Genomic DNA, 22,148 nt, shown 5'->3' with positions numbered 1-22,148 from the left:
TGCGGGGACTCTGAAGAAAGGCAGTGGTTTTGCTGTGCAAAAGCTGGAGGCGGGTCAGGTGGGTGCAAGTGATGGTGCAAGTCTGGCCTGACGGCAAGATTCTTTGGCCAAAGTGATATGGGCACGTCTGTTGGCGTGGCGCCATAAAAGGGTGCACATAGATTTCCACAGAAATGAAACAGAACGAATCCCTTGGTGCTCGTCAGCAGCCACGGAGAAACTCCCTCCAAAAAGGCAGCAAGGGGAAGAGTTTGGTCGACTTTGAGAAGAAAAACGTTGTTTCCTTCTCACTGCAGTTATGAAAAACACTGGTGCGTTTTTCATATGATCCTCCGAAATTAAATCCACTTTCTCCAGAAAGGTCCCCAACAGATGCCAACAATAGACAGAGAGCAAGGGGAGAAGAAGGGAGAGACAGGGGACAACAACGAGGAGGAGGAGGAGGAGGAGGAGGGAAGAAGAGGAAGGAGAGCCATCTCTGATGAGATCAGGGCCACACTTATTCATCATGTGATCAACCACGGATTGACCATGAGAGAAGCCCATCTTCAGTAGCTTTACAGTGGCGTCCATACTGCATGCAACTATCTAATGACTATTTCAGCATTACAAATCAATCAGACTTTGTGTTGCACAAAGTTTTGCACAAACTGTATTGAAGACAGTCATGGGCTCCCCGTTGGTCAAAAGCAGTCTGGCGGGGAAGGTGATCCAATGTTTAAGAGGTATTTAGAGGTTGTACCAGAATAGGTTTATGTGTTTTCATTTTCAAAAATATTTTATTGTTGTACTGGACATTGCTGCAGCTCCTCTTTTCACCCTGTGTGTTGAGCTCTCTGTCTTAGCTACCGAGTTAGGTATCACACTTCTGTTACATCTTTGTTGGGAGTCGCACATGCACAGTAGCAAGGCAAGCACTACTAGCTAGTCAGTTGCAGAGTATGAGGATGTGCCATACTAGCAGCTAGGCGAGCATTATAACGTGTGTTACAATGTGACAAGTGTTCGTCTCTGAAGTAAAGGCTGGACTACAATAGAGCTGTTTGGAGCAGTTTGTGAACAGTGTTTTCTGTTGGGGATGGTAATTCCCTTTGGAGTGGACTTTGGGCTTTTTTACTTTGTAAATTTGTATGCATGTATAACATGCATAAAAATATATTTAACACAATAAAGGAAAGGGAAAAAGCCCAAAAGCATAATATTAGCACTTTAACTCCTCTGGATTATTGTTGTATGTTGAAAAATAAAGACGCTAGTCAGTCATTGGCTTAAGATCTGTGTATTCATCCAGTGTGTGCATACTGGCACACACTAGTAGAACACGACAGCGCTGACTTTTCTGTTACCTACAAACATACCCACATAACCACAGGGTGGTTAAAAATGGCATTGTAACCAAACATGAATCTCAATCGAACTCAACCTGTTAACTCTCTGTAGAGAACATCCAGAGTTACTAACACACTTTCTACACAGGTTTTTCACAATCTTTATTGCAGACTCTGCTTTGCCATTGGCTTTTGGATGTCTTGGTGATGACATAACATGCACAAAGCCCCACTCTTTTGCAAATGTCCCGAAAGTTCCACATGCGAACTGTCATCCACAGTCAGAAATGACCTGGTTGGTATGCCATGGCGTGCAAATTGAGCCTTGCACTTCAGGACCCTAGTTTCCGCTGAGAGGTCAGGAAGCAGATCGACCTTCCAGAAGTCAGAGTAGTGGTCCACCACGAGCAGACCTGCCAACATGTACGCATTTTGCGTACTCGGCACGCATTTTGACCCTTCAGTACGCTTGTACGATTCGCTGCTCTCTAGGCACGCATTTTGTTGCATCTCTCATTTCTCCGGTTTCAGTTTCTATGCAATCTACATCTATGACGTTGATTCTGCCGCTGAGGAGTGGAGTGAAAAGCTTTCGGCCAATCAGAGCGCTGCATTTTAACCCTCCGCCCACCTGCCCCTCCCTTCTTATATACTGTCTATGGCCCCTCCTAGCCAAATGCTTCGCGCGTTTAATTCAATTCAGTGGCTCAGCAAGCAAGCCAGGCTGTCCGGATAACCGTAGGCTTGCATGCCATGGCTGAACCACCTCAAAAAAAGGTTCGGAACATAGACAGTATATATCGGAACTATTTCTTAACGGGAGAGATGGCCTTTCCTCCACATGTCCAGACTACCTCACAGAGACAGTATAGAACCTCCTCACGCGTTCTGCACCGTGTGCAAGACAGACATCGACATCAGTCACCAAGGGGCAACAGGTAACGAACACAATCCCATAAACAAATACTCCCCACCCCCCGAAACATAATGATATTACAAATAAATGTATGATAAGAAAAAAAGCGTTCATAGTGTCCATCAGTGATGGGAGTAACGCGTTACAATTCATTGGTTGAAATGACTGCAGAGACGGATACATATGCGACACAGACATTATTTTTTGGCTGTCCCGTCAGTGACTACGTTTACATGCAGCCAATAACGCTGAAGTTGGCATCCGATTCGCAGCTTCCGATTCGGCAGTTAAGGGGAAATTTAAGGGAAACTTAAAACTGTCCGATACAGCAGGGAAACACGATTTACATTGCTGATCCTCCGTTTTTTTAACCTATTACTGTATTGAATGAGTGTTAGTCATTACGATAAATTATTAATTATCTCTAAAACACACTTTTAGATTTGTGAAAGCTTTATTGTCTTTATGAGAACACAATAAAAGTAGGTTTCACCGTTTTTTTTCATATGTAGACCACATTGGACCAGGTCTAGATCCAAAACCGCAATACCTAGACTTGTCAAACCTGGACTAAATTATCCCAGAGAGTCTAAGGAGTCTTAAAAACACAGTTTGAGATTTGTGAAAGCTTCATTCTATTTGTGAAAATGCAATAAAGGGAGATTATACTGTTTTTTTTTACACATAGACCACATTGGACCAGGTCCAGATCCAAAACCGCAATACCTAGACTTGTCAAACCTGGACTAAATTATCCCAGAGAGCCTAAGGAGTCTTAAAAACACAGTTTGAGATTTGTGAAAGCTTCATTCTATTTGTGAAAATGCAATAAAGGGAGATTATACTGTTTTTTTGCATATGTAGACCACATCGGACCAGGTCTAGATCCAAAACTGCAATACCTAGACTTGTCAAACCTGGACTAAATTATCCCAGAGAGCCTAAGGAGTCTTAAAAACACAGTTTGAGATTTGTGAAAGCTTCATTCTATTTGTGAAAATGCAGTAAAGGGAGATTATACTGTTTTTTTTACACATAGACCACATTGGACAAGGTCCAGATCCAAAACCGCAATACCTAGACTTGTCAAACCTGGACTAAATTATCCCAGAGAGCCTAAGGAGTCTTAAAAACACAGTTTGAGATTTGTGAAAGCTTCATTCTATTTGTGAAAATGCAATAAAGGGAGATTATACTCTTTTTTTTCACATAGACCACATTGGACCAGGTCTAGATCCAAAACCGCCAATACCTAGACTTGTCAAACCTGGACTAAATTATCCCAGAGAGCCTAAGGAGTCTTAAAAACACAGTTTGAGATTTGTGAAAGCTTCATTCTATTTGTGAAAATGCAATAAAGGGAGATTATACTGTTTTTTTTACACATAGACCACATTGGACCAGGTCTAGATCCAAAACCGCAATACCTAGACTTGTCAAACCTGGACTAAATTATCCCAGAGAGCCTAAGGAGTCTTAAAAACACAGTTTGAGATTTGTGAAAGCTTCATTCTATTTGTGAAAATGCAATAAAGGGAGATTATACTGGTTTTTTCACATAGACCACATTGGACCAGGTCTAGATCCAAAACCGCAATACCTAGACTTGTCAAACCTGGACTAAATTATCCCAGAGAGCCTAAGGAGTCTTAAAAACACAGTTTGAGATTTGTGAAAGCTTCATTCTATTTGTGAAAATGCAATAAAGGGAGATTATACTGTTTTTTTTACACATAGACCACATTGGACCAGGTCCAGATCCAAAACCGCAATATCTAGACTTGTCAAACCTGGACTAAATTATCCCAGAGAGCCTAAGGAGTCTTAAAAACACAGTTTGAGATTTGTGAAAGCTTTATTCTATTTGTGAAAATGCAATAAAGGGAGATTATACTGTTTTTTGCATATGTAGACCACATCGGACCAGGTCTAGATCCAAAACTGCAATACCTAGACTTGTCAAACCTGGACTAAATTATCCCAGAGAGCCTTTGCTTTTTTGATAAGTCTGCAAACCCTTGGTGTTCTCTCAATGAGCTTCATGAGGTAGTCACCTGAAATGGTTTTACCTTCACAGGTGTGCTTTGTCAGGGTTAATTAGTGGAATTTTTCCCCTTATTAATAAAAAAGCAAAGGGTGGCTACTTTGAAGAATCTAAAATATAAGACATGTTTTCAGTTATTTCACACTTTTTTGTTAAGTACATAATTCCATATGTGTTCATTCATAGTTTTGATGCCTTCATTGAGAATCTACAATGTAAATAGTCATGAAAATAAAGAAACGCATTGAATGAGAAGGTGTGTCCAAACTTTTGGCCTGTACTATATATATATATATATATATATATATATATATATATATATATATATATATATATATATATATATATATATATATATATATATAAATATATATATATATATATATATATATATATATATATATATAATATAAATATATATATATATATATAAATGCACAATTAGAATCTGTCTGCTAGTTCTGCACTTAAAACAAAATAAGCAGTATAGAGTATAACACATAAATACAGTGGACCAGCCTCCTCTGATATATAACTGTGTAGATGTGGTTTGTCTGTGTATAGGCTCTGAACTTTGACAGATTAACAGACTCAAAAAGCCCAAATATTCATCACAGAGATTACTTTGTCGGCAGGCATAACACAGACACAAAAAAGAGAAAAACAGGCAAAATGTTAAGACAGGCATGATTTGCAGGCAGGCAGATTTAGTCAAAACAAAATGTTAGCAATGCTACGAGGACAATGAAGATCATGAGTGCAGGCAGTTGTGAGGTGACTGGCAAAGTAGGAACACAATGGACACCTGGTGGGCAGAAGTTGAAGGGCAGGGTCTGAAATGGCGGCAGATGTGAGAATCAAACAAGATTTCATAACTGTGAATAAGAACTGACAAAAAGCTTTGTAATAAAAATGTCTTCATTTATAGATCAAATGAAAACCAATCACACTATGTCTAAATGATGTTGCCTCTAACACAGGCCACAGTGCAAGCTTTGGCTAAGGTGAGGAAAATGACATTGGCAGAAGCAGTAAGAGAGGTTGAACAGGGCCAGATGGAGGAAAGGTGAGAGAACAACAATTATGTTGAAGGAGAAGGATTTGAAGAGTAAATTAAACCATTGGCAAATCTTTGAAGATATTTTGATTGTTTTCCAAAAGGTAAAAATAACTGTTTCTACTTTTCTTTTGAAGTGAGAAGGAAGACCTGCTCATGGAGATAAGAAATGACATGGAGAGACGTGGACTTATACGTTGAATGTCAACTAGCAACAGCAGACCTGCTATATAAGCATTACTAATCTGAAAAATGTATTTAAGACTCGTTAGCCTCTCTGGAATAATTCTTGTCCAGTTTTGACAAGTGGTTGGTGGTTTTGGATCTGGACCTGGTCCAATGTGGTCTATGTGTAAAAAAAACAGTATAATCTCCCTTTATTGCATTTTCACAAATAGAATGAAGCTTTCACAAATCTCAAACTGTGTTTTTAAGACTCCTTAGGCTCTCTGGGATAATTTAGTCCAGGTTTGACAAGTCTAGGTATTGCGGTTTTGGATCTAGACCTGGTCCAATGTGGTCTATGTGTAAAAAAAACAGTATAATCTCCCTTTATTGCATTTTCACAAATAGAATGAAGCTTTCACAAATCTCAAACTGTGTTTTTTAAGACTCCTTAGGCTCTCTGGGATAATTTAGTCCAGGTTTGACAAGTCTAGGTATTGCGGGTTTTGGATCTAGACCTGGTCCAATGTGGTCTATGTGTAAAAAAAACAGTATAATCTCCCTTTATTGCATTTTCACAAATAGAATGAAGCTTTCACAAATCTCAAACTGTGTTTTTAAGACTCCTTAGGCTCTCTGGGATAATTTAGTCCAGGTTTGACGAGTCTAGGTATTGCAGTTTTGGATCTAGACCTGGTCCGATGTGGTCTACATATGCAAAAAACAGTATAATCTCCCTTTATTGCATTTTCACAAATAGAATGAAGCTTTCACAAATCTCAAACTGTGTTTTTAAGACTCCTTAGACTCTCTGGGATAATTTAGTCCAGGTTTGACAAGTCTAGGTATTGCGGTTTTGGATCTGGACCTGGTCCAATGTGGTCTATGTGTAAAAAAAACTGTATAATCTCCCTTTATTGCATTTTCACAAATAGAATGAAGCTTTCACAAATCTCAAACTGTGTTTTTAAGACTCCTTAGGCTCTCTGGGATAATTTAGTCCAGGTTTGACAAGTCTAGGTATTGCAGTTTTGGATCTAGACCTCTTGTGTGTAAATTATAAAGTTTTACTGTAAATCTCAAACTGTGTTTTTAAGACTCCTTAGGCTCTCTGGGATAATTTAGTCCAGGTTTGACAAGTCTAGGTATTGCGGTTTTGGATCTGGACCTGGTCCAATGTGGTCTATGTGTAAAAAAAACAGTATAATCTCCCTTTATTGCATTTTCACAAATAGAATGAAGCTTTCACAAATCTCAAACTGTGTTTTTAAGACTCCTTAGGCTCTCTGGGATAATTTAGTCCAGGTTTGACAAGTCTAGGTATTGCGGTTTTGGATCTGGACTAGGGCTGGGCGATATGGACCAAAAGTCATATCCCGATATATTTTGGCTGAATATCGATATACGATATATATCCCGATATTTTTTTCCGCGAATTGAGAGCAAATGTTCAGTCAAAGCCCAAATCAAATATGACATGTCACAAGTAGTTTCATAGAAACAGTTGCAAAATCAAATAAATAATAAACCGGTTTCTTCACCTGGTTCATGATTAAATGCTCAGCTGTTCAAATAACAATAAAATGTAAACCTAAATACTGTATAACAGGAGTAACTTTTTTGAAATCAAAGCTCCATAGGCTATTTGTGATTCGTTCCAAAGGTCAATTAAGCTTTTGATATTAATATAATCTACTTTGTTCAAAATGTAATGCCTCATGCCTGTAAGCCTAGGTTATAGTCCCATTCTTCCACTTGATACTGCTTCCACTTAAGTAAACTAAAAGATGAACTATCGACTACAAAACAAAGAAACTAATTAATGTGTTAATACAAAGAATATTTATTATTATCGGTTCACAGATCTGAGTCCAAACGGAAACTTCACCCTTCTGAACTAAGAGTTTCTGCTTCAAGGTGAAGTTTAAACAGACTGAAATGTCCAGGCTCATTCCTCCACTATTTATTTCTGTATGTATTTATCGTGTACATGTAATTTTAACGGGCACTGAGCTCCAGATCCTGCAGCCGCAGACGGTCGCTGCCCCGCTGTAGCTTCTTTCAGTCCGCCTGCGCCGGCAAACTTAGTGGAACTTTCCGCCGATATCGACATACAGTTCGTCCTGGACTACGTGTAAGATCCTACCGATCACCACTCTGTCTTTGGCTGGTTCGATCTGGATCAGCGGGGACCGCGCAGCAGCGGTGAAGCTGTTTTTTGCCCGGGGAAGAGACGCGCTGCGGCCACGGGCTCTCCGCCTCGCCGCCGCCGGAGCTCAGATTGCTGGTCGGCGGCATATATAATCATAAAACACATTGTCACCTGTTAAATGTTATCCATTGCGGTTTGTTCTTTTCATTTCCTCTATCAAACATAATTAAGCAGTACAAAAGTCCGGCATCTTTAGCGTTGATCTGAATGCTTCGGACCCCTGTTCCAAGATGGCGGCGGGTTTTGACGTATGTTTAGAACCTCACGGCGACATATCTAAGGGAGCAAGGATCACATTTGAACTATATCGATATATGCGATATGGTCTAATTCCATATCTCATTTAAAAATATATCGATATATTTGTTTATATCGATATATCGCCCAGCCCTAATCTGGACCTGGTCCAATGTGGTCTATGTGTAAAAAAAACAGTATAATCTCCCTTTACTGCATTTTCACAAATAGAATGAAGCTTTCACAAATCTCAAACTGTGTTTTTAAGACTCCTTAGGCTCTCTGGGATAATTTAGTCCAGGTTTGACAAGTCTAGGTATTGCAGTTTTGGATCTAGACCTGGTCCGATGTGGTCTACATATGCAAAAAACAGTATAATCTCCCTTTATTGCATTTTCACAAATAGAATGAAGCTTTCACAAATCTCAAACTGTGTTTTTAAGACTCCTTAGGCTCTCTGGGATAATTTAGTCCAGGTTTGACAAGTCTAGGTATTGCAGTTTTGGATCTAGACCTGGTCCAATGTGGTCTACATATGAAAAAAAACGGTGAAACCTACTTTTATTGTGTTCTCATAAAGACAATAAAGCTTTCACAAATCTAAAAGTGTGTTTTAGAGATAATTAATAATTTATCGTAATGACTAACACTCATTCAATACAGTAATAGGTTAAAAAAACGGAGGATCAGCAATGTAAATCGTGTTTCCCTGCTGAATCGGACAGTTTTAAGTTTCCCTTAAATTTCCCCTTAACTGCCGAATCGACTTCAGCGTCGTTTCAAAACCGGAATATTAGCAATAACCCGGTCGCGCACGGCCATGTAAACACCGGCAAAAACCCGAATATGCTCATATTCGGGTTTTTAAAAACCCGAATATGCTACCTGGGTTACCCCTTTTCTAACCCGAAATTTTGGTCATGTAAATGCGTATCGGCATATCCCCATCAAAAGGAACATTGATTTGTGTTCTGCGCATGTTCTATTCGCAAGGAATCTTAGTCTTTTGAGTAGAGGAACTTCTTGTATGCGCCAGAAAACATAGTTATAATAATAATAATTATATACTATAATAATATAGTTATATATATGTCAATGCAGAAAACCTGCGCGCAGTATACCGGAAGTAAACAAGAAGTAGAGGTAAACATGGCGAGGCACGCACACGCACCACACTTTTGGAGCGAGGAGGAAACCAATTTCTTTATTAGTGTGGATGAAAACCATGAATATAATGTCTTTTTTTGGCGCAGAAAGTACCGAGATAGTGAGATTTATAAGAAGGGGACCGAAAAGTTATTGCGTCTTAAGGTTGTCCCGTGAGTCGCTCCAGACGCTAACCGTGCGTCGCCGTTTACGTCGGGATATTGCCAATTGATTACAAATTCCATGTAGGAGTAACTCTCTCTGCTCACGCATGTAAACGGGTTATTCCGAATGTTTCAGAAACCCGAATAGTGACCTTAACCTGACCATAACCCGAATATTGACAGCTTGTAAACGTAGTGACTGTTCCGTGGTCAGAGCCAGAACCAGACGGTAACTGACAACATCTGTGTCCTGTCAGTGGCGACAGCAATGTGACCGAGCAACTGATAACATGTCGAGAATTAATGTTTAGTCTTGCTACACGTAATATTATATTTTATCAGCGGTGGAAAGTAACTATAGCCGTCGGTATACTACCGTCGGCTACTTTGATTCAATTTTAATTGGGTATTTTTCATTTTCTCCTACTTATTAGGCTACTTCTAGTCCACCACAATTCAGAGTCAAGTAGGCTATTGAACGTTTTACTTAACTATTTATTTTATAGCTTTAGTTACTTTGCAGCGTCAGATTAATAATACAAAATAATATGAATAAATTATGATGTATTTCATATTCACAAGCTACCTGCCAAGAATACTTCTGCTTCTATTTTGGTGAAAGTAACGCAAAAGTAGTGTAAGCATTACAATTCAGAGACAATAATATTGTAATATAACTAATTACTCTCAAAGACAGTAACTAGTAATCAATAATGTATTACATTTTGGAATTAACTTGCCCAACACTGGTGTCAATAGCACACCTGCCATCCTTCCCATTAGTTTGGGGCAGTTAGAAAAGTGGTGGAATGGCTAGAAAACTAAAAGGTTTTAGACAGGCCAGGGGCTGATTAACGTTAGATAAAAGTAACAGTTAGGCTATTTATGTGATGTGATGGCAACTGACATAATGCAATGTCACCTATGTCAAATTTGTAAAAGCGTATCTGAAAATATCTGACCCATGTTATTTATTAGCCTGTAATTGTGTCTCTGTCAGGCTTCCATCTGTGCTTTTTTAGTAGTTGCTTTAGGCCTATTTAAAGTTGCTTTATGAGTAAATCATTACTTAAACTACTTCATTTCCCTTCAGTAATCAGAAGAAGGCTACATGTTAACCTGGTCTAACTCTCAACACAGAAGTACTTAGGCATATTTAGTAGCTCTCTCTGCCTCCGGTTGGTTAGACTAACAAATATATGGACACAAAATATTGGACAGGATATAAGAAAACATTTGTATAGTAGTTTCACTATGCGTACAGCCGTTCATCCACTCCTCTACACAGTAATAATAATTTATTGTAATCTAGAAGGTAGTGATGCCAAACAATGTATTTTCAGGTGGAAGAAGTTTCCATGGGCTATGCCTCCTGTACAACGGTTTGTTTTCAATTCAGTGTTAGGAGTGATATCAGTAATTGTATAACATTTATGGTCTACTTGTATATGGTTATGGAGTAACTAAGAAATCTTGATTGGTGAAATTATATTATGTAGTATGGTGTTAGGTATCTCATAGTTTTCTCATTGGTGAGTGCAACGATGGAGCGTATATTGGCGGTGGGCTGTCGGTGATTGGTGCGCGGGGGGGGGGGGTTGTACTCATAAAATTTCTTCAAGGTTGGCAGGTCTGCACGAGCAAAAAATCCTTTCCTGCCTGGTTGAACAGGTCCATGCTCACTATCTGCCAGGGACTCCATGCTCACTATCTGCCAGGGACGTATATATATATATATATATATATATATATATATATATATATATATATATATATATATATATATATATATAGATATAGATAGATAGATAGATAGATAATATATAGATAATAGAATAGATAGATAGATAGATTTACATATGTATATAATCACCATAGAAACAAAAATAATGTAATAAACATGCACTGCAGTCTGGAAACATGGACAAGTATAAAGCAACTGCCTACAATGTTCGAAGTAGTAATGCAAAGTGTAGGAACTAGGGGCGGGGTGGGGGTGTTGAGAGTCAATGTCAGTGGAGATCCGTGGCCTTGTTAAAGAGGCTGTCAAGTGCTGATGCATCTATAGCAAGTAAAATAAACACATGTTATGCAACAATGATCTGTCAATCAAATCCAAAAATGTGTGATCATCTATCGGCATCAATTATTTACATAGGCTACTAATTTCCTAAAATATTTTCTTCCAACAGTCTGCCTGGTCAGAACTGATACTGAGTTAAGATCCATTTGGGTATTAGACATATATTAGACACAAAGATGGTAGAGTATAATTTGCACTGGGGTCCTGGGTTGGCTCTACATTCCTCAGAACTTAATGGACCTGTGAAGACCATTAGTGCTAAGCTGTGCAAGTAACAAAAAGGCAGGTTATGGTCTATTAAAATAGAGCTCTAACTACACATAGGCTAAATGAAGAAAGAATTAGGATCTAATTAGAACTAATTATGACTGCAGTATGGAAACAGTAGTCTCGCTTTGTCAGACCCCCCTCTAAAGCGCGCTGAAGGAGGGTCTGGCTACTCCACATAGCATCAGGGGAGGAAAAATGGCATTTCTTTAAACCAATCCGAATCGTGATGGGCGGTGGTAAACTCCACACAGCTGCTGCAAAATAGTCGTGCGAGAGAAAACTCAGATTGGACCGATAGTCAACAATAGTCCTCATAAATCCACAGAATTTTAAATTCCAACACAAAGAAAGTGGAAATAAACGGATAATACATGCATCCGGCAATGAGAGCAATCCCAGAAGTGGAACGCGAAGGATATAGACTAGGAAACAGACAATTTTAAAGCAACAGCCTACAATGTCAGAAGAGCAGTAAAGGAGGCAAAAAGGGACTACAGGAAGAAAGTGGAATTACAATTTCAAGAGGGTAACCCCAGACGCATGTGGCAAGGTCTAAGAACTATGACTAATTACAGTTTTTTTCAATTGCTAAACAACAGTAGGCACAACTGGAGTCACATGTGCAAAACTCAAGCCACAGTCTGCATTACCAACAGTGACCTGAGCTAAACAGTTCACATCACCTGCAAAACTCATTCAAAGCAACACAACTCTTAACACACATCTCAAAACAGGCTCAGTGCTGTCAAACACTATGCACAATCCTCACTGAGATAACACACCGTCACTCACACATTGAAAAAACACTAGCATCAAACACCAATACAGAAATTACAAACATTTTCATCTTTACAGTTTGAACAATTTGAGTGACTTGACACTACTCAACAGTTTATTTAAGGAAAAAATATAGATTGTATAGCATACCAATTTTTACATAAGGTAAACAAGAAGGAATGAAAATCAGCAGTTTTCTTCAATAAAGTATTTTGTCTCTAGTAATTTTTGGAATTACTGGGGGAAAAAAAACTAAAGGTACATACGTAACAGTACCAAAGAATAGTGTGACTAATCCTGCCTCTCTCCAGCATCATGTGGCAAGTTTTCTTCATCACATTGGATATCTGCATCATCTCTAAATACAAATGAATGTGGTGTTTCTATTGCTTTCACCTCCATTTCTTTCTGAAAAACAGTAAGAAAGCAGTTTTAGTATTGTAAAGATATAGTGTTTTTCACTTTTTTTTTTTATAGCTGTGTACATAACCTCAGACATACCTGGACATATTGGTATCTTTGCTCTTTTACCGGTTTCTCTCAAACGGTACAGTGTATAATTGTTTCATTCTTATTTGGTGTTTGTATTACAAAAAAGACTTTCTGAGCTTTCTCTATATAAATACCATATATGTTCACTAACTAATCTAAAACAAGACACCTGCTTAGGCTTTCAGCTAAAATTGCAATCAGCAGTGTTTGATAGGCAGCAGACTGAAATCCATTCTGTTTTGAATGTGTGATTAACAGTTTTGACAGCAGTGTGTTAGCATTTGAACAAAGTGCTGTAAATCTACAGTGTCTTTCACGTTGTGGTTAAAGTCATGCCATAAGTGTGTAGAGTTTTGAAAACTGTGTTCAAGCGATGAAAAACGAACTAGAGTTTGGTCCACATGAACTGCTGCTGTGCAGACTGTAGTTAGAGTTTTGCACATGTGACTCCAGTTGTGCCCGCTGTCGTTTAGATCCCACCCCTTCCTCCATGTCAACTGCAGCTGTGAAAGCAAAACAAATTTTATCCTGACTTTGAGGCAGTAGGAGTTAGATTTTTAAGTGGCATGTGGCAGCCGGAAATGGCAAAAAATATATAAAATAACGTAAAAGAAATGGTTGGGTTTAGGAAAAGAAGAACGGGGAAAGCCTGAAAGTCCTGTGTTTTTCCCTCAGACACACATTCTTCCTCTTACTGCTACGGCATCAAATCGCAATTGGCATGCGGAAGTACCGGATGCACATGCCACTGGTACGTGCCACATGCCACTTAAAAATCGAACTCCCTCTCCTTTGAGGCCATCAGCAGCCAACAAGCAAAAACAGCTGAAGCTGAGGTTAATGGATCTCACACCCCTCTTCCTTTCTGAGTATGACGTCAGGAGGGCTTTCAAGCATGTGAACACCAAGAAAGCAGCAGGACCTGATGGTATCAGTGGGCGGGTCCTTGAACTGTGTGATGATCAACTAGCGTCGGTATTCCAACTAATTCTTTACAATTAGTAAAACACAGGGTTTAAGTTCAGTTTGTGCATGGCTGACTGAAACACATGTAATCCCACATCAAATTGTCACTGTATAGTATTTAAAATTTGCATGTGGTTCAGCTTGCATTTGTTTTTTGTTCCAGCTAATTCTTTACGGTTTGTTAAACAAAGGGTTTAAGTTTATCATTTAAAGACTTCAAGGTGATTAGTTTAAGCATATTCAGTTTCTAGTTGTTGAATGGTCATTTAGGATGTGCTGTTTTTTTTACAATACCATTGTTGGCAATATTTTCAATCCTATTTATGTTTCAAATACATGTTTTAAAAGTGTTTTTGTATCATGTTTATTCTCTGTACACATCACAAAATTAAGTTGATTTAAGTCAAATAAATTAGTGCAAACAGATTGAAATTATTTTTTTCTGCTATTCATTCCCTGAACTAATAAAGAAAACTCAATTCAAAACAAAATATAGAAAATCGTGTTACCTTGAATGAAAAAGTGCATTTACTCAATATGTAATAAATTTAAGTTATTCAATTGCATTGTCACTTCAACTAACCCGTACTAAATGTTAGTAAGTACAACACAAATTTGATTGATTTTAATTATAAAAAAGACTAGTTAAAGGTGCTCCAAGCGATGTTGGGTGTTGGGTTATTCTTGTTGACGTTCAAAGTATTTTCCAACACATTCTCACACCCAACTTGTAAAATAAGGACGTTCGGTCAGGAGCCTTTCTCGTTCTTATTTGACGTTAAGTCTCCTTTAGCGTCTCATGTAAACGTGCTTGGTCGCCACTATTGCCGTCCCTTTTTCGGAGAAAAAAAACGGGGAAAGGACGCCTCAAAAGCCGGGAAACACACGCGCGGTGAAAGCCGACAATAACGGAATCGGGAGGTTAGGTTTAGGAGAAAAAACAAGGGGAAAGGGCGCCTCAAAAGCCGGGAAACACACGCGGGTGAAGCGACCAATAACAGAATCGAGGAGGTTAGGTTTAGGAGAAAAAAAAGGGGAAAGGATGCCTCAAAAGCAAAAGCGGGAAACAAAAGCGACACGCGCAGCGCGACCGAGTCTCCTGAGTGAAAGCCCGGTGTTTTACCCATCGCCGCCAACCACCCCGTCACTTACCCAGCAATTTTCCCTTACATACCACCGCATCGCGAATCTCATCCAACTGCGGCTGCTCCAGCAGTACGTTACACAAATACGCCGAAGGGTGCCTTTTTCGTCGCATCAGACGCTGAAGGACACTAACCAAACGTACTTATTTTACGAGTTCGGAATGAGAACGGGTTGTATTTTCAAACAAAACAAGACTAGCTAGCCCCTCCCTCCTCCTCATCCCGTCCCCTCCCCCTCCCTTCCGTGCTTCAGCGAACTAACCCCCCCAACCCCCACCCCAAATCCTTCTTGTCGGTTACTGGCTGAACGCTGGAACACGGTTTGTTATGTTTTTGTGGTCCAGGTTGGCCACTTTGTTTTTGTTAGCGTTTGTGGACCCTAGGCTGTCCGCGTTTTTTTACAGTGTGTTTAGGGGACCGGCAGCTCGTGGATAATGAGGAGAGGTTTGCTGTATGTTTTGTAGCCTAAAAAAACGTGTGACATCGCTTAAAGTACCTTTAATTTAAATAAAAAAATAGTGCAAAAACTGTTGCCACAATTGCGGGCAACAGCTTCTTTTTTGATAGGGGTTTCTTGTTCCACTTTCCATATATACCTCTATGGGGATATATGGCTTTTGATCTTGGTAAACACATGTCATGTCCTTTTGTCGACGATCCCGTTGATGAAAAAGCTGTATTAATTCAGAGAGTTTACGTTGGGAGATATTGATATGATATTGAGTTTTTTCATTTCCACATAACCGATTTGAGTGGTATTTTTTATCACAGTCTATTAGATATGTAGATACCTTATCCTTCCACTAGTTCAACATCGTGGACAGGCTTTAACATCCCAGCAGATTCTTTGTGTCGCATTACGTTTTTTGCAAACGGCAGTTTTCTTTATAACAGCAGCGGATCATACTCTAATAGTGCAGAGCCGTCAGAAAAGAGTGATCGCTCTGAAACGTTTTTTAACGTGTTCCCTGGACACAACCAGTGAGAGCCATTAAAAAGAAATACATGATTATACTTATAATTCTGTTAATGATCATGGTGCTGCAGCCTCAGAATGGGAATAGTATAGTTTACTTTTTCGCCTGCAGGATTGCACCTGAATAAAATTATAAGTGTAGCCTACAATTCCAGTTTTCACCAGTAGCCTAATATTATAAGTTAACTGTGATTAAATATGAAATTAATACACTGTTAATGCGTACACATTGACTCGAGCAGCAGTTTTCTCCCACACCAATTCGCTCTCTTTTGCAGCAGCAGCCGCTGTCTTGCTTTTTTAACGAAATACATGTTCAAACTTGCTGTTTGTGCGCATGAGTATTTCCGCCGAGCCGTTTGTTTGTGGTTGTTACCATGGTGAATCGTAGAATCATGGCTCCATTCATACTGCCTTATGTGCACGCGCGTAACCCTGAGTGAACATACTCCGAGTTGATTGAACCAACTCAAATCAGCTGTTCTGGAACCGAAAACTCGGAGTTTCCCATCTCAGGGTAAATCAACTCAGACCTCAGGGTTAGACTCAGAGTTTGTTAAACCTCCTACCTGGAACGGACCCCTGGTGAGGTTTGTATCTGCTGACCACCCAGCTGACAAGGCAGGAGTGATTTGAGGCAGCCTGGAAGCCTAGCTCATCACCTCCTACCATACAACAGCACCAAACATATTTCAAATACCAGCCAACAAGTCAGGTTCACATAATCATTACTGCAGCTCTCATACAGTGGCTCAGAAGAGTAATGCAGCAGGCCAAATACACCACACATAGCCAAGCACACACATATGGTCAAAATAATGTAGTCTTATCTGTAGTGACTTAATATTTCTAAATAAGCCACTGAAGGCGAACATGTTTTCTGGGCTAAAAATAAACCAATGTCCTGTAACTTTAGATTCGGTGATCCATTTATTCACATTTCTGTAAAACATTTGTTCACTGTAATGTTCTTCTACGAGACAGAGATAAGAGTAAAGTTCTTGCATGGACCCCTATCAGCTGACTCACTTCTCTAATCCTAACGGCTCCAAATATTGAGCTCTTCTTCTTCTTTGTGAATACATTACTGCAGAAGTAAGGTCAAAAGTTCAATGTGTGCTGCACCCTTTGGCCGAATACGATCACCTGTGTTTTTTAGCCTAAAAATAATCGGTAATGTATTTATTCATTTTTCAAATATAAATTATACTATTTACACATTAAAAATGTTTTATTTATTTATAAATCAACCACAGCAATTTCTTGGGGGTGCTAAAGGGGTGCTATGGCAATCCTAGGGGTAGCTACAGCACCCCCTAGCCCCTCCCTGGCGCCGCCTATGGCAGACGGGAAGGTGGATGTGTTGTCAGTGAGGAAACAGTGACTGATGTTGAACATCTCGAGGCATTTGTCTCCATCAAGCCTGTAAGAGCGGCCAAATGGCCAGTGCCACAGCAGGATGCTGATGTTTCTTTTAGAAACAGCTGGATGATATTTTTGCAGATAGAGCTTCTGGTCCAAGAAGCTGTAATAAAGAAGGGATGGGAGGGAGATGAGGAGGAGGAGGAGGAAGAAGGCTCGGGATCTCAATGTTGTCATGCTTGCCGGGCGTATTCTGTGTCAAAAGGGCACAGATCACTCAGATGGAACTCTTAGAAAGGAAGGAAGGGTAGATCAGAGATATTATAACGCTTTCATGTTCTCATTAGTGCAGGAACTGAAGAGGACAATGTGTTAACAACAAAAATATATACTACTGCATTAGGCATTTAATTTGTTTTAACTTAAAAAAAAAAAAAATTGTTGGACAACATTTATCAGTTGGCTCATTTAATAAGAAGTGAGCTTGCATCAGAGCTGTAACAAAATACTTCAATAAAAGTGCAGTAATGATTAGGTGTTTCTTCTAATATGGTCAAACCTTTGAAAAATTCTTGAGAAAAGATTGTGAATAAATGGCACTTTGTTTTTTTATGCAAAGGACTAAAACTCTGGCAGATCATTTGATGAAATCTAAACTGCTGTCTGTGTCTTCCTCTCACTGTACGGTGATTTCATTACAAAACTAAGTTCTGCTTCTGTTGGATGTTTTTTTAAGAATTTCGTCAAGTATTGCACACTTGTAACTGCTAACAAAAATGTATGTATATAATAAATGTTAGAATGTTAAAGGTTGTTAACAATTTGTGATCAAAGTAATTCTGAGCACAGCACTAATATTCAGTATTCAATATCAGTATGTTTTATTATAATAATAACAACTTACTTTTGATAAGCTTGTGTAGGTTGATGATGATGCATAATGAAACTGGCAGAAAGAGGATTACTGAAGATGGTGCACCCTGATAACTGGGTACACCACAAACTTAACATCAAGTTGAAAATAAATTTTATGCATTTCCCATCACTCTGTATATACATATAGTAACATTCTGTACACTATCTGTATTAAATTGAACCTGTAGTAATAATGTAGATAGCAGGTGGATTTAAGTGAAATAAAATGAGTTGTTGGCATTTACCCGGTGACATGGCATCAGACATACTTTCTGATAAACATTTAAAATATCTTTTTTGTGTAGGTTGATGATGATGCATAAGGAAACTGTCAGAAAGAGGCAGAAACACAAATTTGATTGATTTTAATTATAAAAAAGACTAGTTAAAGGTGCTCCAAGCGATGTTGGGTGACGTTATTCTTGTTTACGTTCAAAGTATTTTCAAACAAAACAAGACTAGCTAGCCCCTCCCTCCTCCTCATCCCGTCCCCTCCCCCTCCCTTCCGTGCTTCAGCGAACTAACCCCCCCAAACCCCCACCCCAAATCCTTCTTGTCGGTTACTGGCTGAACGCTTGTTATGTTTGTGTGGTCCAGGTTGGCCACTTTGTTTTTGTTAGCGTTAGTGTACCCTGGGCTGTCCGTGTTTTTTTACAGTGTGTTTAGGGGACCGACAGCTTGCGGATAGTGAGGAGAGGTTTGCTGTATGTGACAAAAAATGTTGTAGCCTAAAAAAACGTGTGACATCGCTTAGAGTACCTTTAATTTAAATAAAAAAAAGTGCAAAAACTGTTGCCACAATTATTAAAATTTTTATGTTTGTTTCTACAGTGTAGCTTGTTGTAAAGAGAAGCTTGTCTTCATAGTTTTAACAAATGGAACATATTTATATATGGTTACACAGAGGTTACCACTTCCCCTTTATTGTGAAGTGCACAGCCAACACAACCAACCACTTGAGATTTGTTTCTGTGGTGTGCAGTTCCAAAACTGCACGGCTGACTGAGACATGTCTAATCCCACATCAAATTGTCACTGTATAGTATTTGAACATTTGCATGTGGTAACCCAGTAGCATCAGCAGTCCCAATCAAAAAAACATCACAATAACCTGAAAGCATAAAGAGATACGCTATTAGCTGTTAACCCAGCTCTCCATGTCCTGATAGACTTTATTGGCTGGTAAACTGGGGTATTTAACACAGATTTGACACAGCCTTTCTCTCCAGTCAGTGTAGGTTTTTATTCTGTGAGTGTGGTGCCACTGGAAGTACTCCTCATAGGCCTGTCTGTCTGCAGCAACGTGCTTCAGATAGGCAGCCAGATCTGCTGTGGTCTTGAAATCAGCTACATGGATAAAGGAACCAGGGGGAGCCAGGGCTTCATAGGTCACCCTGCTGGGGCCGAGAACTACTGGTATGACCCCTGCTTGGAAAGCGTTCCTCCAGAGCTTCTCACTGATGTAATCCTTTGCCTCAGAGTTCTCAAAAGACAGGTAGAAAACACACTTTGCAATTGTGGGCAACAGCTTCTTTTTTGATAGGGGTTTCTTGTTCCACTTTCCGTATACCTCTATGGGGATATACTTCTTTAGATCTTGGTAAACACAAGCCCTAGCCTGGTGAGGTTTGTATCTGCTGACCACCCAGCTGACAAGGCAGGAGTGATTTGAAGCAGCCTGGAAGCCTAGCTCATCACCTCCTACCATGGTTTTTCCATATGGGATGAATATGTCTGCATCACGTCTGTAGCTCATCGTCCAGTTAAAGAGGCCGGTGAGCTGTGTGAGGTTTGCATTGTTGACAGGAGGCTCCATTGACAGCCACACCCAATGCTGGGAGGCCGGGCGATCTAGGTGCAGGGGCAGCAGGGACAGACCTCTTCTCAGCTCCTGGTGGTGGAAGACAACCACATCAGCAGACGGGAAGGTGGATGTGTTGTCAGTGAGGAAACAGTGACTGATGTTGTACATCTCGAGGCATTTGTCTCCATCAAGCCTGTAAGAGCGGCCAAATGGCCAGTGCCACAGCAGGATGCTGATGTTTCTTTTAGAAACAGCTGGATGATATTTCTGCAGATAGAGCTTCTGGTCCAAGAAGCTGTAATAAAGAAGGGATGGGAGGGAGATGAGGAGGAGGAGGAGGAGGAAGAAGGCTCGGGATCTCAATGTTGTCATGCTTGCCGGGCGTATTCTGTGTCAAAAGGGCACAGATCACTCAGATGGAACTCTTAGAAAGGAAGGAAGGGTAGATCAGAGATATTATAACGCTTTCATGTTCTCATTAGTGCAGGAACTGAAGAGGACAATGTGTTAACAACAAAAATATATACTACTGCATTAGGCATTTAATTTGTTTTAACTTAAAAAAAAAAAAAATTGTTGGACAACATTTATCAGTTGGCTCATTTAATAAGAAGTGAGCTTGCATCAGAGCTGTAACAAAATACTTCAATAAAAGTGCAGTAATGATTAGGTGTTTCTTCTAATATGGTCAAACCTTTGAAAAATTCTTGAGAAAAGATTGTGAATAAATGGCACTTTGTTTTTTTATGCAAAGGACTAAAACTCTGGCAGATCATTTGATGAAATCTAAACTGCTGTCTGTGTCTTCCTCTCACTGTACGGTGATTTCATTACAAAACTAAGTTCTGCTTCTGTTGGATGTTTTTTTAAGAATTTCGTCAAGTATTGCACACTTGTAACTGCTAACAAAAATGTATGTATATAATAAATGTTAGAATGTTAAAGGTTGTTAACAATTTGTGATCAAAGTAATTCTGAGCACAGCACTAATATTCAGTATTCAATATCAGTATGTTTTATTATAATAATAACAACTTACTTTTGATAAGCTTGTGTAGGTTGATGATGATGCATAATGAAACTGGCAGAAAGAGGATTACTGAAGATGGTGCACCCTGATAACTGGGTACACCACAAACTTAACATCAAGTTGAAAATAAATTTTATGCATTTCCCATCACTCTGTATATACATATAGTAACATTCTGTACACTATCTGTATTAAATTGAACCTGTAGTAATAATGTAGATAGCAGGTGGATTTAAGTGAAATAAAATGAGTTGTTGGCATTTACCCGGTGACATGGCATCAGACATACTTTCTGATAAACATTTAAAATATCTTTTTTGTGTAGGTTGATGATGATGCATAAGGAAACTGTCAGAAAGAGGCAGAAACACAAATTTGATTGATTTTAATTATAAAAAAGACTAGTTAAAGGTGCTCCAAGCGATGTTGGGTGACGTTATTCTTGTTTACGTTCAAAGTATTTTCAAACAAAACAAGACTAGCTAGCCCCCTCCCTCCTCTCATCCCGTCCCCTCCCCTCCCTTCCGTGCTTCAGCGAACTAACCCCCAAACCCCCACCCCAAATCCTTCTTGTCGGTTACTGGCTGAACGCTTGTTATGTTTGTGTGGTCCAGGTTGGCCACTTTGTTTTTGTTAGCGTTAGTGTACCCTGGGCTGTCCGTTTTTTTACAGTGTGTTTAGGGGACCGGCAGCTTGCGGATAGTGAGGAGAGGTTTGCTGTATGTGACAAAAATATAGTTTAGCCCTAAAAAAACGTGTGACATCGCTTAGAGTACCTTTAATTTAAATAAAAAAAGGCAAAAACTGTTGCCACAATTATTAAAAATTTTTATGTTTGTTTCTACAGTGTAGCTTGTTGTAAAGAGAAGCTTGTCTTCATAGTTTTAACAAATGGAACATATTTATATATGGTTACACAGAGGTTACCACTTCCCCTTAATTGTGAAGTGCACAGCCAACACAACCAACCACTTGAGATTTGTTTCTGTGGTGTGCAGTTCCAAAACTGCGCGACTGACTGAGACATGTCTAATCCCACATCAAATTGTCACTGTATAG

At 39.3% G+C, this 22,148-nt stretch overlaps 1 protein-coding gene across 1 annotated transcript; it reads right to left on the bottom strand.

Annotated features, from left to right (window-relative positions):
- Positions 1 to 19,158: 19,158 nt before the first annotated feature.
- Positions 19,159 to 21,533, bottom strand: LOC120561249 (alpha-(1,3)-fucosyltransferase 7-like). The gene is made up of 2 exons (XM_039804287.1): positions 21,099 to 21,533; positions 19,159 to 20,483 (listed from the first exon to the last, which is right to left on the bottom strand). The coding sequence occupies exon 2, from the start codon at positions 20,429 to 20,431 to the stop codon at positions 19,391 to 19,393; it is 1,041 nt and encodes a 346-aa protein (XP_039660221.1). The 5' UTR covers positions 20,432 to 20,483; positions 21,099 to 21,533; the 3' UTR covers positions 19,159 to 19,390.
- Between the last annotated feature and the right edge of the window lie 615 nt (positions 21,534 to 22,148).

Source organism: Perca fluviatilis, chromosome 6, assembly GCF_010015445.1.
Source record: "Perca fluviatilis chromosome 6, GENO_Pfluv_1.0, whole genome shotgun sequence".
Classification (NCBI taxonomy): domain Eukaryota; kingdom Metazoa; phylum Chordata; class Actinopteri; order Perciformes; family Percidae; genus Perca; species Perca fluviatilis.
This window is presented reverse-complemented; position numbering and strand designations above follow the sequence as displayed.

Excerpts from the sequence above, each read along its gene's own strand:
- LOC120561249 (XM_039804287.1), bottom strand. The coding sequence starts at position 20,431 with ATGACAACATTGAGATCCCGAGCCTTCTTCCTCCTCCTCCTCCTCCTC.